Source organism: Onychomys torridus, chromosome 21, assembly GCF_903995425.1.
Source record: "Onychomys torridus chromosome 21, mOncTor1.1, whole genome shotgun sequence".
In the NCBI taxonomy this organism is placed as follows: Eukaryota; Metazoa; Chordata; class Mammalia; order Rodentia; family Cricetidae; genus Onychomys; species Onychomys torridus.
In genome coordinates, this window is record NC_050463.1 from 34,269,793 (window position 1) to 34,291,261 (window position 21,469).

A 21,469-nucleotide genomic window follows, 5' to 3' on the forward strand; every position below is an offset into this window, starting at 1 on the left:
AGCTCACATTCAGCTATCTTTCTCATATACCCCAGAACTACTGGGCTGGGCTCTCCTCCACCAATTAGCAATTAAGAGTATGCCCCACAGACCAACCCGATGGAGGCATTTCCTCGGGAGAGCTTCCCCTCTTTCCAGGGGTCTCTAGTTTGGACTGACAAAAATTAACCAGCACACAACATGGTGGAGTCAGTTCTATTACAGGATATGGCCCCCTTTAGGAGAGGCATACAGCTACTGGAATTGGGCTGGGGCTCAGCAAGAGCTAGCAAAGTGTGATGGCACTGTTATCAAGAGTACAGACTGCATCAGAGTAGTGGAGGTGAAGGCCAGGGAGGTCAGAAGATGGACAGGCCTTGGTGGGAGAGCAGGCACCAGGGACAGAATCAGTTAGCTGTGCTTCCAGCAGAGTGTTAAAAGGAAGGCCAGGCAGGAGTAAACCAGGATAGGGAGTAAACCACGTTTAGGAGTTAAGCTCCAGGGGGCCTGGTGACACCCTGAGGAGTGGGGGGAATGGTGGCATGTCCCCATCTGCAAGCAAAATGGCAGGAGCAATGAGAAACCGAGAACGGCGGTTGCAGAGAGAACACGCGTGGGTGGTGCAGCCTCAGCAGACACACTCCGAGAGGTGGTGGTGGTGGTGGTGGTGGTGGTGGTGGTGTGTGTGTGTGTGGGGGGGGTTGTTTGCATGCGGGAGGAGGGGCTCCCAGACTTGAGGACCGGAGAAAGCATTAGCAACCTGACAGAACCCTGTTAACAAAGGAAGGACTACATCTCCCAGCATGCTCGGGTTCGGTGGGGTGACGGCGGGCGGTGGCTGCGCCGCATCCGACTGGTGGGCGCGGGACCAGGGTGGGCACCCGAGCCTGTCATCCCTGAGGGGTCGGCGGGGTGCGGGCGGCGATGCACCGCTGTCCCTCGCACAAGGGCCGCGCCGGGCTCTTGTTCCCCGCCCCGCGGCCCCGCCCCTTGCCCCACCCCAGCCGGGAGACCTAGCCCGGGCCGCAGCGCAGCGGCCGCAGCAACATTACTCTCGCCGCCGCTGCTCCGCCCCATCCCCTTCTGTTTTTCGCTCATTCTCCGGTGGTGGCGGCGGCGGGGAAGGCGGAGGGGAGGCGGCAGCAGCCAGCTGCGTCTGCAATGAATGATCCCCCAGCCGGAGGGGAGGACTCCAGGTGAGCCTCTACCCTCGGGAGGACCGGGACTCCCCGGCCGCCCAGGTCCCGCATCCCCCGCCATGGATCCCTAGGGGAAGGGAAAAAGGAGGAGGAAAAGACAGTTCTGCCGCCCACCCCCATCTCGTTTTCCTCTTCCTTTATCTCATTGTTGCCGAAGCTGTTTACCGTAGCGCTCCCTTCTTTGCCCCAGCATGGGGCGGGTTCCAGGCGCTGCCCTTGGGCAGGAGCTGCTGGCGGGGTTGCCTGGGGATTCTGCCTAATTCTACCTCTCCAGTCTGTGCACCGAAAGCCGTGGAGAGCTGTGGAGGCCTGGATTGCAGCAGCCTCGGGGCCAACTCCCTGCATCCCCACGCTGGGAGGCTGCATGCGGATTGAGGAGCCGTGTCTGGGGGCTGGGCCAGCCCGGCTGATCCCGACCTAGGAGGAGTAGGACAGGAGGACCGCCCAGGCTGCAGAGCGGCCCATCTGGAAGGACAGAGCCGCAAGATGGCCAGTAAGACCAAGGCCAGTGAGGCCCTAAAGGTGGTGGCCCGGTGCCGCCCCCTCAGTAGGAAGGAGGAGGCTGCTGGTCATGAGCAGATTCTGACCATGGACGTGAAACTGGGCCAGGTGACTCTGCGAAACCCCCGCGCGGCACCCGGGGAACTGCCCAAGACCTTCACTTTTGATGCTGTCTATGATGCTAGTTCCAAGCAGGCCGACCTGTATGACGAAACGGTGAGGCCCCTGATAGACTCGGTGCTTCAGGGTTTCAACGGCACCGTGTTTGCCTATGGCCAGACCGGCACGGGCAAGACCTACACTATGCAGGGGACCTGGGTGGAGCCAGAGCTCCGCGGGGTTATCCCCAACGCCTTTGAGCACATCTTCACCCACATCTCCCGCTCCCAGAACCAGCAGTACCTGGTTCGCGCCTCCTACTTGGAGATCTACCAGGAGGAGATTCGAGACCTGCTCTCCAAGGAGCCAGGCAAGAGGCTGGAGTTGAAGGAGAATCCTGAAACAGGGGTCTATATCAAGGACCTCTCCTCGTTTGTCACCAAGAACGTCAAGGAGATTGAGCACGTGATGAACCTGGGGAACCAGACCCGGGCAGTGGGCAGCACCCACATGAATGAGGTCAGCTCTCGCTCCCATGCCATCTTTGTCATTACAGTAGAGTGCAGTGAGCGGGGTTCCGATGGCCAGGACCATATCCGAGTGGGCAAGCTCAACCTGGTAGACCTGGCTGGCAGTGAGAGGCAGAACAAGGCAGGTCCCAACGCAACTGGAGGGCCGGCCACACAGCCCACGGCTGGTGGTGGCAGTGGCGGCGGTGGTGGCGGCGGCCCTGGTGGTGGCAGCAGCGGAGAGAGGCCTAAGGAAGCCTCTAAAATCAATCTCTCACTGTCTGCCCTGGGCAATGTGATTGCTGCTCTGGCGGGCAACAGGAGCACCCACATCCCCTACCGGGACTCCAAACTGACCCGGCTGCTCCAGGACTCACTGGGGGGCAATGCCAAGACTATCATGGTGGCCACACTGGGTCCAGCTTCTCACAGTTATGATGAAAGCCTCTCCACCCTCCGCTTTGCAAACCGGGCCAAGAACATCAAGAACAAACCCCGGGTGAACGAGGACCCCAAGGACACGCTGCTGAGGGAATTCCAGGAAGAGATCGCCCGCTTGAAGGCCCAGCTGGAGAAGAAGGGGATGCTGGGCAAGCGACCTCGCCGAAAGAGCAGCCGCAGAAAGAAGGCTGTGTCAGCCCCAGCCGGTTACCCAGAGGGGCCAGTGATTGAAGCCTGGGTGGCCGAAGAAGAAGATGATAACAATAACAATCACCGCCCACCCCAGCCCGTTCTGGAGTCAGCTTTGGAGAAGAACATGGAGAATTACCTGCAGGAACAGAAGGAGCGTCTGGAGGAGGAGAAGGCCGCCATCCAGGATGACCGCAGCCTAGTGAGTGAGGAGAAACAGAAGCTTCTAGAAGAGAAGGAGAAGATGCTAGAGGATCTGCGGAGGGAGCAGCAAGCCACAGAGCTGCTCGCAGCCAAGTATAAGGTAAGGACCCCCAGAGGATGAGAGAGGTCCCCACCAGGATTTTGATTGGTGGATTTTCCTTGGAGGGTCTGTGAGTTGGCCTGAAGTGGGGTATGCCCCGTCTTTGGACCACGTACTGATGACTGTCCTAGAGCAGCTATGCAAAGTCCTGTGGTACTAGGTAGCCAGGTACACTTACATGCATGCACAGACACCAGGCAAAGTGGGCAGGTTCTGCAACCAGCGGACTTGAGATGGTCTGACCTGCCGCTGTCCACCTCTGCAAATGGTTCCAGAATTGGTCAGATCTATGAGAGGCCCATGCAGATTTCTCCTCTTATGGTGGCTTCTCATTCCTGCAATGGCCTCCTGCCTGGATACTTTTTTTTTTTTTACCCCCTCTGAGGTATCTTCAGACCTCATGTGGTATTAATAGTGTCTGACGCTTGGATAGCACTTCACAGCTTACAAAATACCACACTTTCATCTTGCCCCGTCTTCACAGGAGCCTTTCAACATGGTGGCTTTTAAACCTCATCTTATGGATGAGGAATTAAGGCTCAGAAAATGACGGGACCAAGGTTCCATTCTTCAGAGCTGCAGAGCTGAGCTAGTTCCTGCAGGCCTCATGCTTTTAGTCTTCAGTGGCAAGGCCAGACCGGGAGAGTGAGGGAATTCTGCTTCCTATGGAAATGACCCTCTGGAGGACACAGTGCCAGGCCTATTCCTTGGTATCATGAGGAAGGAGACTCCGAATGTCATGTAGGAAATAGGATGGAGAGAGAACCGGACTCCATCCCAGAGACCTAGAGTCTAGGCCTCTTAGGCAACAGCTCACTGAGTGACTGGCTGTGTTTTTCCCTTTCCCTTTTACGTCCATTTCCCTTTTTATAAAGTAGGATGTTAGCCTGGGGGATCACTGGGGTTCTACCAACCTGATAAGTCTATGACCCGTATTAATCTGAGAAAAAAGAACAAAACAATTGGCCTACACAATGAAGCCTTGTATCCATTATGTCCAGTTCCCCATTGTCCTGAGAGATGCCCGGACTTCAGCATCCTTACTGAGCTGTCCTCTTCTCAGAGAACCCTGGCTCTACATGGAGCTAAGTTACTAAGCCAATCGTAGACCTGTTAAATCTCTTTCTACTCCTTTTCCCTCACTTTGTAAATAGAATCTCACATAGCCTAGGTTGGCCTAGAACTCTGTGTAGCTAAGGATGACCTTGAACTAATTATCTTCTTGCCTCCATCTCCTGATTGCTAGAATTACAAGCAAGTACCGTCACTATGCCTGGTTTTATGCACAGCTGGAGATCAACCCCAGAGTTTTGTGCATCTAGATAAACTACCAACTGAGCTGCATCTCCAGCTGCCTGTTAAATTCCAGTGCTGCAAATGTCACAACCCAGTGTTCCAGGCATTTCCGGATCCCTGGAGCCTTCAACACTGGGGTTGGAGGAAAAATATGGAGAATTATGAGCTTGCTTGGAAGATCAAACACTGCCATGTCTTATTTCTTCTCGGGAGTGTGGGCTAGGAATGGGGAGGCCCAGCCCACAGCCAGTGGAAGAGCGACAGCTGAGCTGTGTGCATTGTCTGTGTGCTGGGATGTGCTGCTGCACCGGGAGCTATGGCCTGGCATGTTTAATATTTAATTCTCTCATGGAGAAGCTCAACCAGGGTTATTCTGAGCTGCTTCCTCAAGGGAAGGACCAGGGTCTGGTACCTGGGAGAGGCAGGATGTTAAAGGCAAGGCTGCTAGTCCAGGCCTGTCTAGCAGGGAGAGAATCTAATGGTCAGGGTGGTGTTATTTACTGGAAAATCCTATCTGGCCCATCGTCATTGATTTCTCTTCCAAGATATCCCTTACCTTGTCAAGCTGGGAGGCAGTGGGGGTCACAGAGGCTAATAAAGGAAGAAAGTGCTGATGGGTATTTTAGATGTTCTTCTTGGGAACTGACTGGTATCTTTCCATAAGATTTTTTCCATCGAAGACAATGTAAGAACACAGGTAAGGGGACAAGTCAAGAAATCAGGGTGCAGTTGTGCACAGTGGCATGCATCTGGAGTCTCAGTTGCTTGGAAGACTGAGGCAGAAAAACAGTTCAAGTCCAGAGGTGAGGCCAACCTGGGCAAGGTGATGAGACCCTGTTTCAAAATAAATAAACACACTAGCAGATCAGTCGATCGATGGGTCAATACAAAGACTGGGGTGGCCAGAACTGGAATTCCTACACTAGTTGTATAGCCCATCCATGCAACATTATAATCTTATTGTTGGCAGGGGTCTTGGAGTACCAGTGTAGGGTTGGCTCAGGGTCACACAGCCTGTTTATAAGCAATCTAGCTTCTTTCCATTGTTTACACTCCTGGCAAAGTAATTTCGTGGGTTTTTTTTTTCTTCTTTTCTTATTAGTGTATATTAATTATATACACTTTTTCATTATGCTACTTTAATACATGTATATAATGTATCTTGATTATATTTACCCTTATACCGTCTCTTGTCCCTCTCCTATTCCCACTGATCCCCTTACGCTTTCCAACCAACACCTCTTCTGCTTTTCCTGGGTGTGTGTGTTTGTGGTGTATGTGTGGTGTGTAGTCTGTGTGTGTGTGTGTGTGTGTGTGTCTGTCCCGATGAGTTTCATTAAGGTTGCTTACAAGAGCGTGGGCCCCTTACTGGCATCTAGACCACTGTGGAGGAGTGGGGATGTCTTCCTCCTCCAGCAACCATTAACTACATGAAAGTAATTTTTTTTTTCTCTGTGTAGCTTCGCGCCTGTCCTGGAACTCACTCTTTAGACCAGGCTGGCCTCGAACTCACAGAGATCCGCCTGCCTCTGCCTCCTGAGTGCTGGGATTAAAGGCGTGCGCCACCACCCAGCGAAATTAATTTTTTTAAAGGTTTATTTTACCTGTACGTGTGAGCCTGAGCGATGTGCGACATGTGTGTGCAGGAGCCTGCAGAGATCAGTCAAAAGGGGGCATTGGATCCCCTGGAACTTGAGTTGCAGGAGGTTGTGAGGCATCATGAGGGGTACTGAGAACTGGACCTAAGTACTCTGGATGAGCAGTAAGCATTCTTAACCACTAAACCATCATCCCGCTCCAGCAATTTGTTTTTATGTAACACTATAACATCTTAATCTTACTCCTTCAACAAACCCTAGTCATGGACACTGTTTCTATTTGGCAGCTATGAAAGCCAAGGCTGGGGAGATGTGGGCTTGTCCATGAATCTGGGTAAGTGGCAAAGCCAGTACCAGAATTCAGGTCTTCTGATGGCCACAACCCTGTGTTCTTTTTACGTCACCCAAGATTTCTCCAAGTTTGCTCCCTATGGGACTCAGGGCAAAAGCTTTTGCCTCTCGGAGCCTTGGGTTCCTGTCAGCTAATGAGAAACAGAAGTGTGACATGGATCCCCGGGGGAGTGGGTGAGGTGGCTGTTAGATACTAGTTATCAGATATAAACTGAGCAGCCTGGGAAATTCCAGGAGACGAATGAATCCGTATCCTGTGGTTTCTGAAACACCCAGCCCTGGATAATCAGCAGGGATCAAGGCCAGAATGGAACCCAGGGAGAGGACCCAACCTTCCTGTGCTGCCCCTAGGGATACAGCCGGGGTCAGCAATGCCACGATTCTGTGATGGCGGAAACATTTTGACAGCCACAGGGAAGCTATAACGATCCAGTCCCGCCTCTTTCCCAGGGTTGCTCTGAAGATGAAATGAGATCATTAGCGTGGGGGACATTTGAAATAGGTTGAAAACATTGAAATGAATAGTGGGCATTAGCGGCCACAGGGTACCTTCTGTCTGCCAAGCAGGGGTCCAAGACTGACATCTTTGTTGTTCGGATAACTCTTTCCTTACCCTGCTTTTCTAAGTGCATTCTCAAAACTCTGCAGAGCCAGGCAGGCAAGGTCTCGGAGACCTCAGGAGCCTGGGACCATTCCGTTCTCCATCTGCAATGAACTCTTCCCCACTTTCCGAGCTAGCCATCATAGGCACTTGGCACTCTCTGCCCCCTGCCTTCCTCCAGTTCCTTCCACCCCCACCCTAGGCCAGCTAAGAGTAGCTGAGCCGACCCAGTGCCCCCATTCAGTGTCTGACTCATCCTCCAGTCTGTCTTGCCTGCCTGCCACCCTCAAGGCTCCTGATCCTCTTTGTTCTCTGAATGGGCACAAATACCATGCCTGTCTCCTCTAAATCTCTCTTAAAAAAAAAAAAAAAAAATCTCTCCCTTTGCTTTGAGCGCAGTTACTTTGGGCCTCAGAATGTTAAGTGTACAGATGTGTGAGTTTGTGATTGTGACCGGTGCCCTATGTACCATTAATCATTAGCAAGCCACATACTTAGGTCATATCTCCAGGGGGCTGAGGGACTTGCTAGCAATCTCATCCTATGAAGGAGGTGGACTAAGGGAACATTACAGACTCCCAAAGCACAGTAAAGAGTCAGCTCTCTGTAACTGCACATGCACTGGTGAATGCATGAAGAGGAAGCCCTCTCTAGGCAAATTTAACTATGCAAGGAAATTTGAAAGTGATTGTTTTATTTTGAAGCTCCCTTTTTTTTTGGAGAGGTTGATACAGATTTCACAAACTTTGAAAGGAAGCTGTTTGAGGGAGGCAGGTCACAAAACCCAGGCAGAAATGGAAGCGAGACATGCATATGCAACATTGGGGTGATTCTGCAGGAAGCAGGTGGATCTTCAGAGCGAGAAGCTGGAGCCAGACTCTGGCTGGAACCCAACTCTCTCTCTCTCTCTCTCTCTCTCTCTCTCTCTCTCTCTCTCTCTCTCTGGTGGGTTTAGAAAAGAAACCCTCAGAAACAGCCACCAGAGCCAGAGGGATGAGGTCACTGCAGGGAGGGCCAACCTAAGGGAATATTCATTGTCCCCTCTGTGGGTTCCTCGTCTTCCTCCTATGCAGGAGAATGAGCGTTATCCTCATATGGGGTTAGCAGACAGGAAGTTTCAACCCCAGCATTAACAATCTCAGCAATAATAATGAGGTTTATTGAGATCTGCTTTATGCTAACTATATGCAAGCATGCAAATTAGGCCATTTGTTCTACCCAAGCACCTTCCAGGAAATGTCTTGTCACTGCGCCTGTTTTATTTGATTTCTTTATTAATTGAGTCCAGGGCTTTGGGCATACTAGGTAAGCACTGAAATGCTGAGCTACATTCTAACCCTATTTTATTTTTAGTTGGATTTTTTTTTTTCATGTGCTGTAAATTGAAACCAGCACCTTCCTAGTTGATGCAAGGCAAGCAGTCTGCCACTGAGCAGTATCTCCTACACCATACACATAACTTTTTAAAATCTTTATTATTATCTTGTTTGGTTTTGAGAGGTTTTGCTATGTAGTGATGACTGATCTGGAACTTGATAAGTAGACCAGGTTGGCCTTGAGCTCAAAGAGATCACAGCATGCCTCTGCCTCTCAAGTGCTGGAAATAATTACCACCATTCCCAGAAAAACTATTATTGGTTTTTTAAAATTTCATTTAATTTTATTATTTTGTGTGTTTATGGCTATACACCACATGCGTTCGGTGCTCTGGATACCTGAAGAAGGTGTTGAATCCTCTGGAACTGGAGTTACAGATAGTTGTGAGCCATTATATGGGTGCTGGGGCACAAATCTGGGTCCTCTGCAAGAACAAGTCTTTTAACTGCTACACCATCTCTCCAGCCCCTAAAACTATTATTATTAATACAAGGTCTTGCTATTATTATTAATACAAGGTCTCAGGCTAGCCTCCAACTCCTAAATGTCTTGTTTCAATGTCCTGATTCCTGGGATTGTAAGTGTGAATCACTATGCCTGGTTTCAAGAAGTACTTGACAGAATCCACTTGCTTTAAGAATGAGTGTGGGGGACAGGTGGTGGGGAGCACACCTTTAGTCCTAGCACTCGGGAGGCAGAGACCAGTGAGTTCTAGGCCAGCCTGGTCTACAGAGTGAGTTCTAGGACAGCCAGGGATACACAGAGAAACCATGTCTCAAAACAAAACAAAAGAATAAGTGTGGGCTGCAGATGTAACTTAATTAATAGAGTGCTCTCTTAGCATGCCTGAAAACATGGGTTCAGTCCCTAGCACTTACCAGGCTTGGTGGCACAAGCCTGTAACCCTAACTAACACTCAAGAGGATCAAGAGTTCAGGGTCATCCTTGGCTACATAGCAAATTAGAAGCCAGCCTGTGCTATGTGAGCCCCCTTCCCCCCCTTTAAAAACAACTTAGTAGCCTTAGTGGTGATGGTTTCATGTGTGAATACTTCTCCCCAAACTCATTGATTTGAATGTTAAACATGTGCAGCATCATTGTGTTAATCTCTCCTTGGTACAGTAATAGGCTCTCTGTGGAGATGGGATTCAATGGTAGAATAGTTGCTGAATTTGTCACCATCCAAATAGGGCTAAACACCACCCCAGAAGCTCCCCTAATAACCTGGAGAGTGTCTTCTTTCCCAAAGCTGATCTGGTTTCAAACACATGTTCTCAAGGACATTGACCCCTTGCAGACACTGGGGAATGTACAGGCTTAATCATCAGAGCTCTGTGTGCACCTCGACCCCATCCCAACTGAGTCTTCCATTGTCAGACCCTTAAGAAAAGCTTGGTGGTAACACATGGTCCATTTTCCAGACTGGGGCTAACATGTAGGTCAATGTCTATGGCCTCTCCCCCTGTTCGTGGGACTGTACCAGTATTCCTGTGTTCCTTCTAATCGCTGGTGAGTGTGCTCAGTTCTCAGAAGTGTTCTGTGCCCAAGAGCATTTTTGTTCTTGCTTGAGACAGTCTGTCCTGGAACTCACTCTTTAGACCAGGCTGGCCTTGAACTTGGAGACTCTCCTCTCTGCCTCCCGAGTGCTGAGGTTCAAGGCGTGTGCCACCACTGCCCGGCTTGTCCAGAGCATTTTGTAAGGGACAAATCTGACTAGTGGGAAGCCAGTGAGAAGGTGTGTTGGCACTGACCATGACCTTCCTCAGAATCTGTGGACATGAGGTTCAGTGGAGAGCTTTGCCTAGCTAGTCCAAGGCCCTGATCTAAATAAAGATTGAAAAAGAGAACACGTTTTTGAGACAGGGTCTTATGTAGCCCAGATTCTCAATGAGCTTGCTATATAGCCAAGGAAGACCTTGGATTTCTAATCTTCCTGCTTTTTCTTCCTCAGCGCTGGGCCCTCAGGCTTGCCCTGTGTACCCAATTTATCTGGTGCTGGGGATTGAACCCAGGGCTTTATTCATGCTGTGTAAGCACTCTACAAATTCAGCTACATCCATAGTCCATGTTTGGTTTGTTTGGTTGTTTGGTTTTTTAGACAGGGTCTCCTGTAGCCTAGTCTGACTTTGTATACCTGATTTCCTGCCTTCACACACCAGTGATGGATTTATAGGTGTGTACCACTATGGCTGACAGTACATTTTAAAAATGATTTGACCAGTGGGAAATAGATATAAGACTAACTCATTTCCACCTGCCATTTGGGTTTTGGGCTCTGACAAGCTCAGGAGGCCCTTTGGTTAGTTCAGGTTTCTGAGCTCTGTGCTGGCTGGAGGAGTGTGTCAGCCTCCCTGCCTTCCATCCTTCCAGCCCCCAGAAACATGCAATTAGATGAAGTGGCTGTGACAGTGTTCTCATTGTGTGCTGAGGGCCCAGAACAAAGGCCTGGAATTCAGATCAAGAAGAGCACTTTGCTCTTGACCCTGCCCAGCCAGCCTTCGGGCCTGGCCTGGGGCACTTCTTTTGTAGCTGCAGAACTGGGGGCACTTTTGAGTGGCTAGGAGAATGGCCTGTCTCTCCTTAGTACTGCTGTGTGGGTGTAAAAGACCAGCCTCCGTGCTCAGAGCTGTACAGTACCTGCACTTAGGGTTTGGATCTAGAGGTTATATGCTTATTTATTCATCTCTTGTCTTTGTTTGTTTCTGAGACAGGGTTTCTCTGTGTGGCCTTGGCTGTCCTGGAACTCATTCTGTAGACCAGGCTGGTCTCGAACTCAGAGTTCTGTCTGCTCCCATCTTAATGCCGGGATTAAAGGTGTCCACCACCACATCCCACCATTATGATGCTGGAAAACGAAGCCAAGTCCTCATTCATGCTAAGCTGTGCTCTATCTCTAAGCTCCTGGAATTTTTAAAAAATTTTTATTCTTTACTTTTAATATATTTTTTAAAATTTTATGTGCATTGGTGTTTTGCCTGCATGTATTGTAAGAGATTCCCTAGAACTGGAGTTACAGAGAGTTGTGAGCTGCCATGTGAGTGCTGGGAATTACCACTGAACCATCTCTCTAACCCTCTTTTTATTTTATTTACCTATGTATTATTATTATTATTATTACTATTATTATTATGGTTCTTTTCAAGACAGGGTTTTTCTGTGTATCCCAGACTGTCCTAGAAACTTGCTTTGTAGACCAGGCTGACCTTGAACTCACAGAGAGTCTCTGCCTCGGTCTCCCAAGTGCTGGGATTAAAGGCGTGCCCCACCACCGCCTGGCTCTTGCTTTTTCCTTTCTTTATCTGGCTCGCAGGAGGAGGTCGATGGCAACGGTAGTGATAACGCAGCTCCTTTTTGTCCTGGTGTGGTTGATGCAGACACTCTGATATGTTCCTTATGTGCATTGTCTCAGTCTCACGACAGTACCATGAAACAGTGCTACTCCAGGTGACCAGTAAGGAGACTGAGCAGTGTCCCATGCCTTGGGCACGGTGGTTCCAGAATTATGAGGCTGGTGACTAACTGGCACCACAGTACATGACCTTCTCCTCCACACTGCAACACACCTGATCACATGTATACTAGATCCCTCACTAACAGGTCCCGGTGGGAGCTCCCGTCTCCTGGGATGCTTACATAATCATCATGGTCCTTCCATATGATGCAAGCCTGTGCTTGTACTCACCCGTCACCACCAAGTCATAGACTCAAGTCAGATCTTTGGGAAAAAAAATTTTTTTTTTCTAGCCAACCTCATGGCCCAAGCTGTCCTAAAACTTGCCCGGCTGGCCTTGAACTTGAAACCCTCCAATCTCAACCTCCAATGCCTTGCTTCTTTTTAACTTTTTAAAATTTTTTTACCTTAAAAAAACAAAACAAAACAAACAAAAACCAGCAACAACAATATTTTGTTTAGTAAATTATTCAGTTGTGGATTGAACCTAAGGTCTCATCCATATGAGGCAAGTATTGTACCACTCAGCTGCAACTACATTTTATTTGAAACAGGCTCTTAATATTATAATCTAGGTTGGCCTGCAACTCACTACATAGCCCAGGCTGGACCTTGGGACCCTCTTGCCTTAGTCTTCCCCAAGGAGACCACAGGTGTGCACCACCACACTCCACTCATTCATTTACTCTTACAAGCTTTTGTTTGTTTTGTTTTGCGGTGTTGGGCATTGAGTGCAGGACCATGTGCACTACAGTGCTCTGCAGATAATTTCCATCTCCAGGACTGCTGCCTTTTATTTTTATGAGATAGAGTCTTAACTGTGTAGTCCAGGCTACCTTTGAACTCATGACTCTCCTGCCCCAGCCTCCCCAGTTGCTAGGACTACTGGCACATGACTGGCTTTTTTTTTTTTTTTAATTTTTAAAAAAAATTTATTTATTATGTATACAGTGTTCTGCATGCATGTATGGCTGCAGGCCAGAAGAGGGCGCCAGATCTCATTACAGATAGTTGTGAGCCACCATGTGGTTGCTGGGAATTGAACTCAGGACCTCTGGAAGAACAGCCAGTGCTCTTAACCTCTGAGCCATCTCTCCAGCCCTTAATTTTCCAATTAAGAACTTTATACATTCATTTATTTATATGGTATTAATGACACAGCAGTCTTGAAAGTCAGAAGAGAACTTTGGGGAGTTGGTTCTTCGCTTTTCTGGGATTGTGGGGATTGGCGGCATGTGCCTCTGTGCCTCGACCTGCTGAGCCATCTTGCCAGCGCTAGTTTGTTTTTGCCCCCCCCCCCTTTTTAAATCCAACAAAAACAAATCTAAACTTTTAAATGAAGAAAAGAAACTGTTGTCAGAGTTCTGTGGTTTTCAAAAAATAAAAAGTGGGGGGCATGTTTAGACTCCACATAGAAAGAATGGGAGCCAGGTATGGTGGCTCATACCTGTAAGACCAGTATTTAAAATGAGAAGATCAAGAGTTCAAGGACAGCCTTAGGCTACATGGGGAGTTTAAGGCCAGCCTGGACTATATGAGACCCTACCTTTAAAAAAAAGTGTTAACCCATCCTGATAACAAAGATCTGTACTCCCAGCTACTCAAGATTAAGAGTGCATTCTGCTTTTGTTCAATGCCCAGCACCCATATGTTGACTTACAACCACTGAAACTCCAGTTCTAGGGGATCCAGTGTCCTCTTCTGGCCTCTTCAGGCTCTGGCACGTATGTGGTGCACATGGACTCTCACAGGCTTACACACGCACACATAAATAACTAAAAAACACAACGCTGAAACCAAGAACTAGAAATTCAAAGCTGACCAGGTTACAAGAGTGAGTTCAAGGCTAACCTGGCCAACTTGTGAACCAGTCTCAAAATAAAAAGTAAAAAAGTCTAGGGTTGGGGCTGGGGATTTAGCTCAGTGGTAGAGCACTTGCCTAGCAAGCGCAAGGCCCTGGGTTCAGTCCTCAGCTCCAGTAAAAAAAAAAAAAAAAAAAAAAAAAAAAATCTAGGGTTATAACTGAGTTACAATAAAGTGATTGCCTAGGAAGAAGGAAGGCCTAGGTTCAAACCCAGTACCCCTCACCCAAACAAAAAAAAGTGTGTGTGTGTGTGTGTGTGTGTGTGTGTGTATGTGTGTGTGTGTATGTGTCTGTCTGTCTATCTGTCCATCTGTCTGTCTGTGTCTATGTCTGTGTCTGTGTCCTGGTGGGATGATTCACTTAAAAGCAGTAAATAATTTTGAGAAATCAGGGTTTGTAATAATTAGTTACTGATAATCCTGTGACTTGTACACATCTCTTGGTCTCCCAAGGAACATAAGAAACAGTCCCATCAACAGGTGTTCAGTGTATCTTGCTGATGAGTCTTGGCAACAGAGGGTCAGGAACTCAGGGTCAGACAGCCTGGTGAGAAGAGTGATAGAGGGTTATGACTGAGCCTGGGCTGGGAGCCTGGAGTCTCTGTCACCTAGAATGGCCCACCCCTCTGGGCCCTGTACTTCCTCTGCCAAGGACAGGCTAGTTGGCTTAGATTCTGTCACTTCTGGCGAGCTAGCATTCTATTGCCTGGATTTGCATCCCAGATGTTGGAGAGAACCTTCTAGAAAGTTACAAATACAGGAGGGAAATAGTGGGGCCAGTGAGATGGCTTAATGGGTAAAGACACTTGCTGCCAAGCCCGTGACCTGAGTTCTATCTCCAGGTCCCATGGGGTAGGAGAGAACCAACTCCCACATGTTGTCCTCTTGAGTTCCACGTGCCCACCAAGGCACAAGCACATGTGTACACCTACAATACATAAGCATAATATATATATATATATATATATATATATATATATATATATATATATATTTTTTTTTTTTTTTGGAGACAGGGTCTTTCTATGTTATCCCTGGCTGCCTTGGAACTCTCTTGTAGATCAGGCTGGCCTTGACCTCAAAGACATCATCTGCCTCTGTCTCCTGAGTGCTGAGATTAAAGGCATACACTGCCCAAATAACTTTTTTTGGAGAGGGAAATGGTGGAGAAAGATGAGACACAGGTCAGCCTGGGTGCCCCTGCTCTGCCCACTGAGGGAAACGGACCCACCCTTTTCTTAGTGCTCTTCTTTGGTATGGAAGGAGCACTTCTGGGTACCCCCACCTTGCCCAGAGCCAGCCTCACGTCATTCCCTGGCTAGTGTTTTTCCCAATCTCTAATTTCTCTCTTTGCTAATGAGAGTATTCCTGGAACTTGAGACATCAGTCATTTACGTTGCATTTTGCGCCATCCGAGGAGGAGACTCAGATGTAATGTCCTGGTTTATGTCCCCAGGGCAGAAAACCACTGAAAATAGCACTGTTCGCCTGAAAATAGATCTATTCATTCGCTCCCCTTCATCTCTCCTTTCTTCTTCCCTTATTGCTGACTCCTCAAGACCTACAATCAGGGAGCCTGAAAAGAAGAAATAGGTCTGTGATGGTAGGAATGGCTGTCTCTTTTAAGAGATGGAAGCAGGGGCTGTTGAGCTAGGGTATTGTTTTGTTTTGGTTTTGTTTTTTTTTTTGTCCTTTGCAGTGAGTGGTGATAAAATCCCAATGTTGCAATCAGTGAGTTACCATAGCATTTCATTGTGCATAATTTTTTTTCAGTGATACCAAGGCTTTGTTAGGTAATTGTACTGCCTAATGAGCTACATCCCTAGCCCTCCTATGTACATGTTCATTTATGAAGTTTTTCTGTATCTGTTGCCCAACTGATTTTTTTTTTCCCCCCGAGACAGGGTTTCTCTGTGTAGCTTTGCACCTATCCTGGAACTCACTCTGTAGCCCAGGCTGGCCTCGAACTCACAGAGATCCTCCTGGCTCTGCCTCCTGAGTGCTGGGATTAAAGGTGTGCGCCAGCACCGCCCGACTCCACCTGATCTTCTTTAACCAGGGCTGCAAGAGAGTGAGTGTTCCAGCTCGCCACTTTACACAAGAAGACCTCTGAAATCCAGAGGGCTGACCTCTCAGATGGTGTAACAGAGGGTGGCAGGGTGGACACAGAAAGGCTCACTCGAATGCCCAGCGCCCTTCACGTTAGCCTAGTACAGATCCTATAAAGCAGACCCTTGCCGCGAGCATTCCAGGTTTCAGACTCTTTAGGACCATCGAATCTTATAAGTTGAGACCCCTTTTGGGGGTTGAACAACCCTTTCAAAGAGGTCACCTAAGATCATTGGAAAACACAAGGTACTTACATTATACAATTTGTAACAGTAGCAAAATTACAGTTACAGAGTAGCAGCAACAATAATTTTATAGTTGCAGGTCACCACCATGAGAAACTGTATTAAAGGGCCGCAGCATTAGGGGGGTTGATAGAACCTCCCAAGCGTGTGGGTAAGAGTTCTCCAACCTTCCCTCCGTTCCAGAGGCCCCATAGGAGCCCCACACAGGCAAAAGCTGTTTCAGCTGGGAGAACGAAGTGCTCTTGAGCCTTCCTGATGGCTCCTGAGTCAGCAAAGATACAAATATCAAATGCAGCTTCTTTCCACATACTGCTGACCTGAAGCCAGTGGATAGCCAAGGGACAGAGATAAGAGCACTTGGAGTCAGGTTAGTGTCCGGATACAATCCTGCTGGCCAGCTCTGTAATCATGGGTGAGCCTGAGCTCATAGTTTCCTTATGTGTCAAGTGGAGACCACAAGTGTGATATCATGTCATAAGGTTCTTGTGATGACTGAATAGGATGATTAAAGGTAAAAAAGACCTGATGCAGGGGATGGTAAGATAGATTAGTGAGTGAAATGTCAGTCCTGATCCCCCAAGGCCCTCATGGTGGAAGAAAACTGACTCCTACCCGTGAGTCCTTGCTCCCTGACCATTAATAAATACATGGGTCAGGCGGTGGTGGAGGCGCACGCCTTTAATTCCAGCACTCGGAGGCAGAGGCAGGTGGATCTCTGTGAGTTCGAGGCCAGCCTGGGCTACCAAGTGAGTTCCAGGGAAGGTGCAAAGCTACACAGAGAAACCCTGTCTCGAAAAACCAAAAATAAATAAATAAATAAATGGGATTTTTTTTTTTTTTTTTTAAATAGGAAACCCAGTCTAGCCACAGACATAGGGCAAGATGCAGCTGAGAAGCTAGTCTTCTCAGATTGCCCTAGAGTAGCTGGGAGTAGCAGGCCAAAGCTAGTTTCTGTTCTTGGAGACTGACACTCATTGGTAATCTTCCCCAAAGAGTGGATGGTCAGATCTGATAGTCGCCTTCTAGCTTTCCTGACCAGCACTTAAGGAGCAGCACTGAGGGGCTCCTATCTCCTCTGGTCAGTTGATCTCTCTGTCTCTGTCTCTGTCTCTGTCTCTCTCTCTCTCTCTCTCTCTCTCCCTCAGAATGTCTATAGCCACCATGCCTGGTTTTTTATGATGCTGGGGATCCAACTCAAGGCCTCTTGCATCATCCAGCCTTTCTCCCTTCCTTCCAGTGAAATCTCACTGGGTAGCACAGGCTGGCCTTGAACTTATGATCTTCCTACCTGAGCCCCCTAAATACTAGGATCATAGGTGTGTGCCTCCAGGTCCAGTTCAACCTCTGGTTTTGTACTCTGGTTGTTCCTGGAACTGGGAGAAGTGACCTCTGAGGACTCCTGTGTCTACAAGCTGACACATTCCCTGTAGTGATTCTGTCATTAATTATATAGCTGCTGACCTGCCTCTCATACCCCAAGCTGGAGCCCTAATCAAATGGGGGAATTCCTTGAAAAGTTCAGAATTAATATAATAGGAGTTATGCACATAGATTCCTTAGGAGACACCAAGCATGGAGGTCTGTGGCAATGATTCCCAAGGTTTACTTGGTCACATGTGATCAGTTCCCCTCTCTCAAGAATCAGACCATGGCACCCTGGAGCTCCCAACCAGGTCTGCTCTTCCCCCACAGCCTTTGTTGACCTTTTACTCACATTGGCCATATTTAACAGACAGTATAGAAGCAAACAGTGCTTTCCCCAGGCCCCACCCACCTATACTCTTGCTCTGAAAGATCACAAAGGGAGCATTGACCAGAGCAACTGAGATCTCCAGGGAACTTTTCCTTGGGCCCAGAACCTTGTATTGCAGGCCCTCTGCCCTGCACACCCGGCTCGAACTGGCCAAGGGTTGGAGGCCTCCTTGTCCCTCCGATTTCCACAGGCAATGGCTAAGGACAGAGATTTCTAAGGCAAAGGAAGACAGGAGTCTGCTATCTTCAGAAGGAATAGAAAAGAAAAAAGAAAAGAACGAAGAAGCTGATGTGTGACATATTTCAGTGTGGGAGTAAAATGTCATGGGGCTAAGACTGGGGGGGAGGAGGGCTGAGGACCCTGCACCTGGACTCCATCTTGATTTCATACCAGAACCAGCCCCCTCTCCCAACACAAGGCTGGTCTTGTCTGCCAGGCTTGGCAGACACTGAGGGTTTGGGTAAGTGTGCAAGACTTCCTTCTGGGGAAGTGCTATGCAGATTTAATTGTTACCCAGCCTGGGCCGGAGCAGCGGAGGAGAGGGGCCCTGAAGAGATGGAATGGGGTGGAAATGGGTACTTAGTCACCAGCCGGGATATCCAGCCAGCAGGAAGGGTCTTGAAGCAATTCTAGGTCCAAGAAGGACCCCTAAGAGGAAGCAGGCTGGGACTCCTGCCATGGTGATTGCAGGGGGATGGCTGGACTTGGGGGACTCATAGTCTTGGTTGATGCTTTAGATGCCAGGCCTGATTGCTAGCCCAAATTCTGTTTGACAATGTCCAGATGGGATAAAGACCTCAGTAATGCATAGTCTTTGGGTAAGGAGAATATGGGCCTAGGCATAGGTCGTTGTGGAAGATGGAGCCTGGATAAACGGTCCTGTTATGTATCAAAAGCCTATGTTAAGGTTGGGCAATGGTGGCGCACGCCTGTAATCCCAGCACTCGGGAGGCAGAGGCAGGTGGATCTCTGTGAGTTCGAGGCCAGCCTGGTCTACAGAGCTAGTTCAGGACAGGCTCCAAAGCTACAGAGAAACCCTGTCTCGAAAAACCAAAAAAAAAAAAAAAAAAAAAAAAAAAAGAAAAGAAAAAGAAAAAAAAAAAAAGTCTATGTTTACCTAACAGTCACCCCAGCTGGGCATCACAGAACATGCCTGAATGGCAGAAGGATCATGAGTTCAAGGACAGCCTAGTCTATATAGTACGTTCCCGGGCAATCTAGGCTGTATGGCAAGATCTTGCCTCAAAATCAAAATCAAACAAACATAACAACAAACAAAGCATCCCCAAGCAGCACAAAAGAGTGGCTGGGAAAGGAGAAGTCAGGCCTTGATGAGACCATCAAGAAGGCATGGAGGACATGAAAGCATGCTGGTACATACCTGTAATGCAGCACTTGGAAGACAGGCAGAAAAAGCAGGCATTTAGGCCATCCTCAGCTATATATCAAGTTGGAGGCCAGCCTGGGCTACATTCACTCCTAAACCTGTCTTGAGAAAAAACAAACAAACAAAAATGCTGATGATTAAATTAATTAAATGAGGAGGGAGGAGGCTCACTTTCTTTTTTTTGGTTTTTTGAGACAGGGTTTGTCTATGTAACAGCTGGAACTGGCTTTGTAGGCTGGCTGAAAACAATTTTATTACAGTAGCAATTAGCATGAAATATTATCATTTAATTTTTACAGTAATAGATAGCCTCAGCTGGGTGTGGTGATGCATTCCTTTAATCCCAGCACTTGGGAGGCAGAGGCAGGCAGATTTCAGTGAGTTCGAGGCCAGCCTGGTCTACAAAGCAAGTTCCAGGGCAGCTAGGACTGTTACATAGAGGAACCCTGGCTCAAAAAAAATTATAATTGGAAATAGTCTATAAGTAACAAATGAAATATGAGTGGAAACTGCAGGACATGGCTTGTAATTTTTAGAAATTAATTACCATCAATGTGTATGTCCATGCCTTTTTATCACAGTTCACCTGTGGAGAGCAGAGGACAGCCTTGTGGAATTGGTTCTCTCCATTGACTTTTGTGGGGGTTCTAGGGGGTTGAACTCAGGTCTCCAGACTTTCACAGGAAGCACCTTTATTCACTGAAAGGCTCAGCTGTCATTTTAAGTGTGTCTGTAGAAGTGAAGAAAAGTGTGTGTACACGTGGCCCAGCCCAGTGGGCAGGGAAGAAAGAAGAAAGAAATTAACTATGCTAGGAAATGTGTGACGTTTATTATTTTCCCCCAAAGTCATTTTATTTTTAATTTATTACTTACTTTTATTAAATGTCTGTGGATGTGGATGATGTGGATGTGGATAGATGTAGATGTGGATGTGGATGGATGTGGATGTGGATAGATGTAGATGTGGATGTGGATGTGGATGGATGTGGATGTGGATAGATGTGGATGTGGATGTGGATGTGGATGGATGTGGATAGATGTAGATGTGGATGTGGATGTGGATGTGGATGGATGTGGATAGATGTAGATGTAGATAGATGTGGATGTGGATGTGGATGTGGATAGATGTAGATGTGGATGTGGATGTGGATGTGGATGGATGTGGATGGATGTGGATAGATGTAGATGTAGATAGATGTGGATGTGGATGTGGATGTGGATGGATGTGGATAGATGTGGATGTGGATGTGGATGGATGTGGATGGATGTGGATAGATGTAGATGTAGATGTGGATGTGGATATGGATATGGATGGATGTGCATGTGGATAGATGTAGATGTAGATGTGGATGTGGATGTGGATGGATGTGGATAGATGTAGATGTGGATGTGGATGGATGTGGATGTGGATAGATGTAGATGTGGATGTGGATGGATGTGGATGTGGATAGATGTGGATGTGGATGGATGTGGATGGATGTGGATGTGGATAGATGTAGATGTGGATGGATGTGGATGTGGATAGATGTAGATGTGGATGTGGATGGATGTGGATGTGGATAGATGTAGATGTGGATGTGGATGGATGTGGATGTGGATAGATGTAGATGTGGATGTGGATGGATGTGGATGGATGTGGATGGATGTGGATGGATGTGGATGTGGATAGATGTAGATGTGGATGTGGATGGATGTGGATGTGCCACATGAGTGGAAATGCCTCTCAGAGCCAGAAGAAGACATCAGATCGATCCCCCTGGAGCTGAAGTTTCAGGCCTTTATGAACCACCTGACATGGGTGCTGGGAACCAGGCTTGTGTCTGCTATGAGAGCAGCAAATGCTCTTTTAAGCACTGAGCCATCTCTCTGTTCCTCATTATTATTATTATTATTATTATTATTATTATTATTATTATTATTATTTTTGAGGCTGGGTCTCACATTGCCATAGCTGGCCTTGAACTCCTCATCTCCCACCTCCACAGTGCTGGGGTAGATAGGCATGCAGCACTACCCAGGCAGTCTTCCCCTCAGAAATCCTAAAAGCTGCCTTTGAAACCCCATGTATGTACTAGGACTGAACGGGAAAGTGGGAGATGCTTCCTTTCACGGCTGTTTTTGACTGTACCATGTCCGGGCCTATCCTCTTGATCTTTCTTTGTCTTCGCAGCCTGAAGAACCCTATTTTTCTCTTACAGTAGCCCCGAGAAGGCCTTT

General features: G+C 48.0%; 1 protein-coding gene across 1 annotated transcript in view; it reads left to right on the forward strand.

Moving 5' to 3' along the window:
• The first annotated feature begins 803 nt into the window (after positions 1-803).
• Positions 804-21,469, forward strand: part of Kif3c (kinesin family member 3C) — a 42,665-nt gene continuing 21,999 nt past the window's right edge. The window contains exon 1 of the mRNA XM_036170363.1: positions 804-3,221. Coding sequence (XP_036026256.1) covers positions 1,665-3,221 — 1,557 coding nt within the window. The 5' untranslated portion in view covers positions 804-1,664. The remainder of the gene's footprint in view (positions 3,222-21,469) is intronic.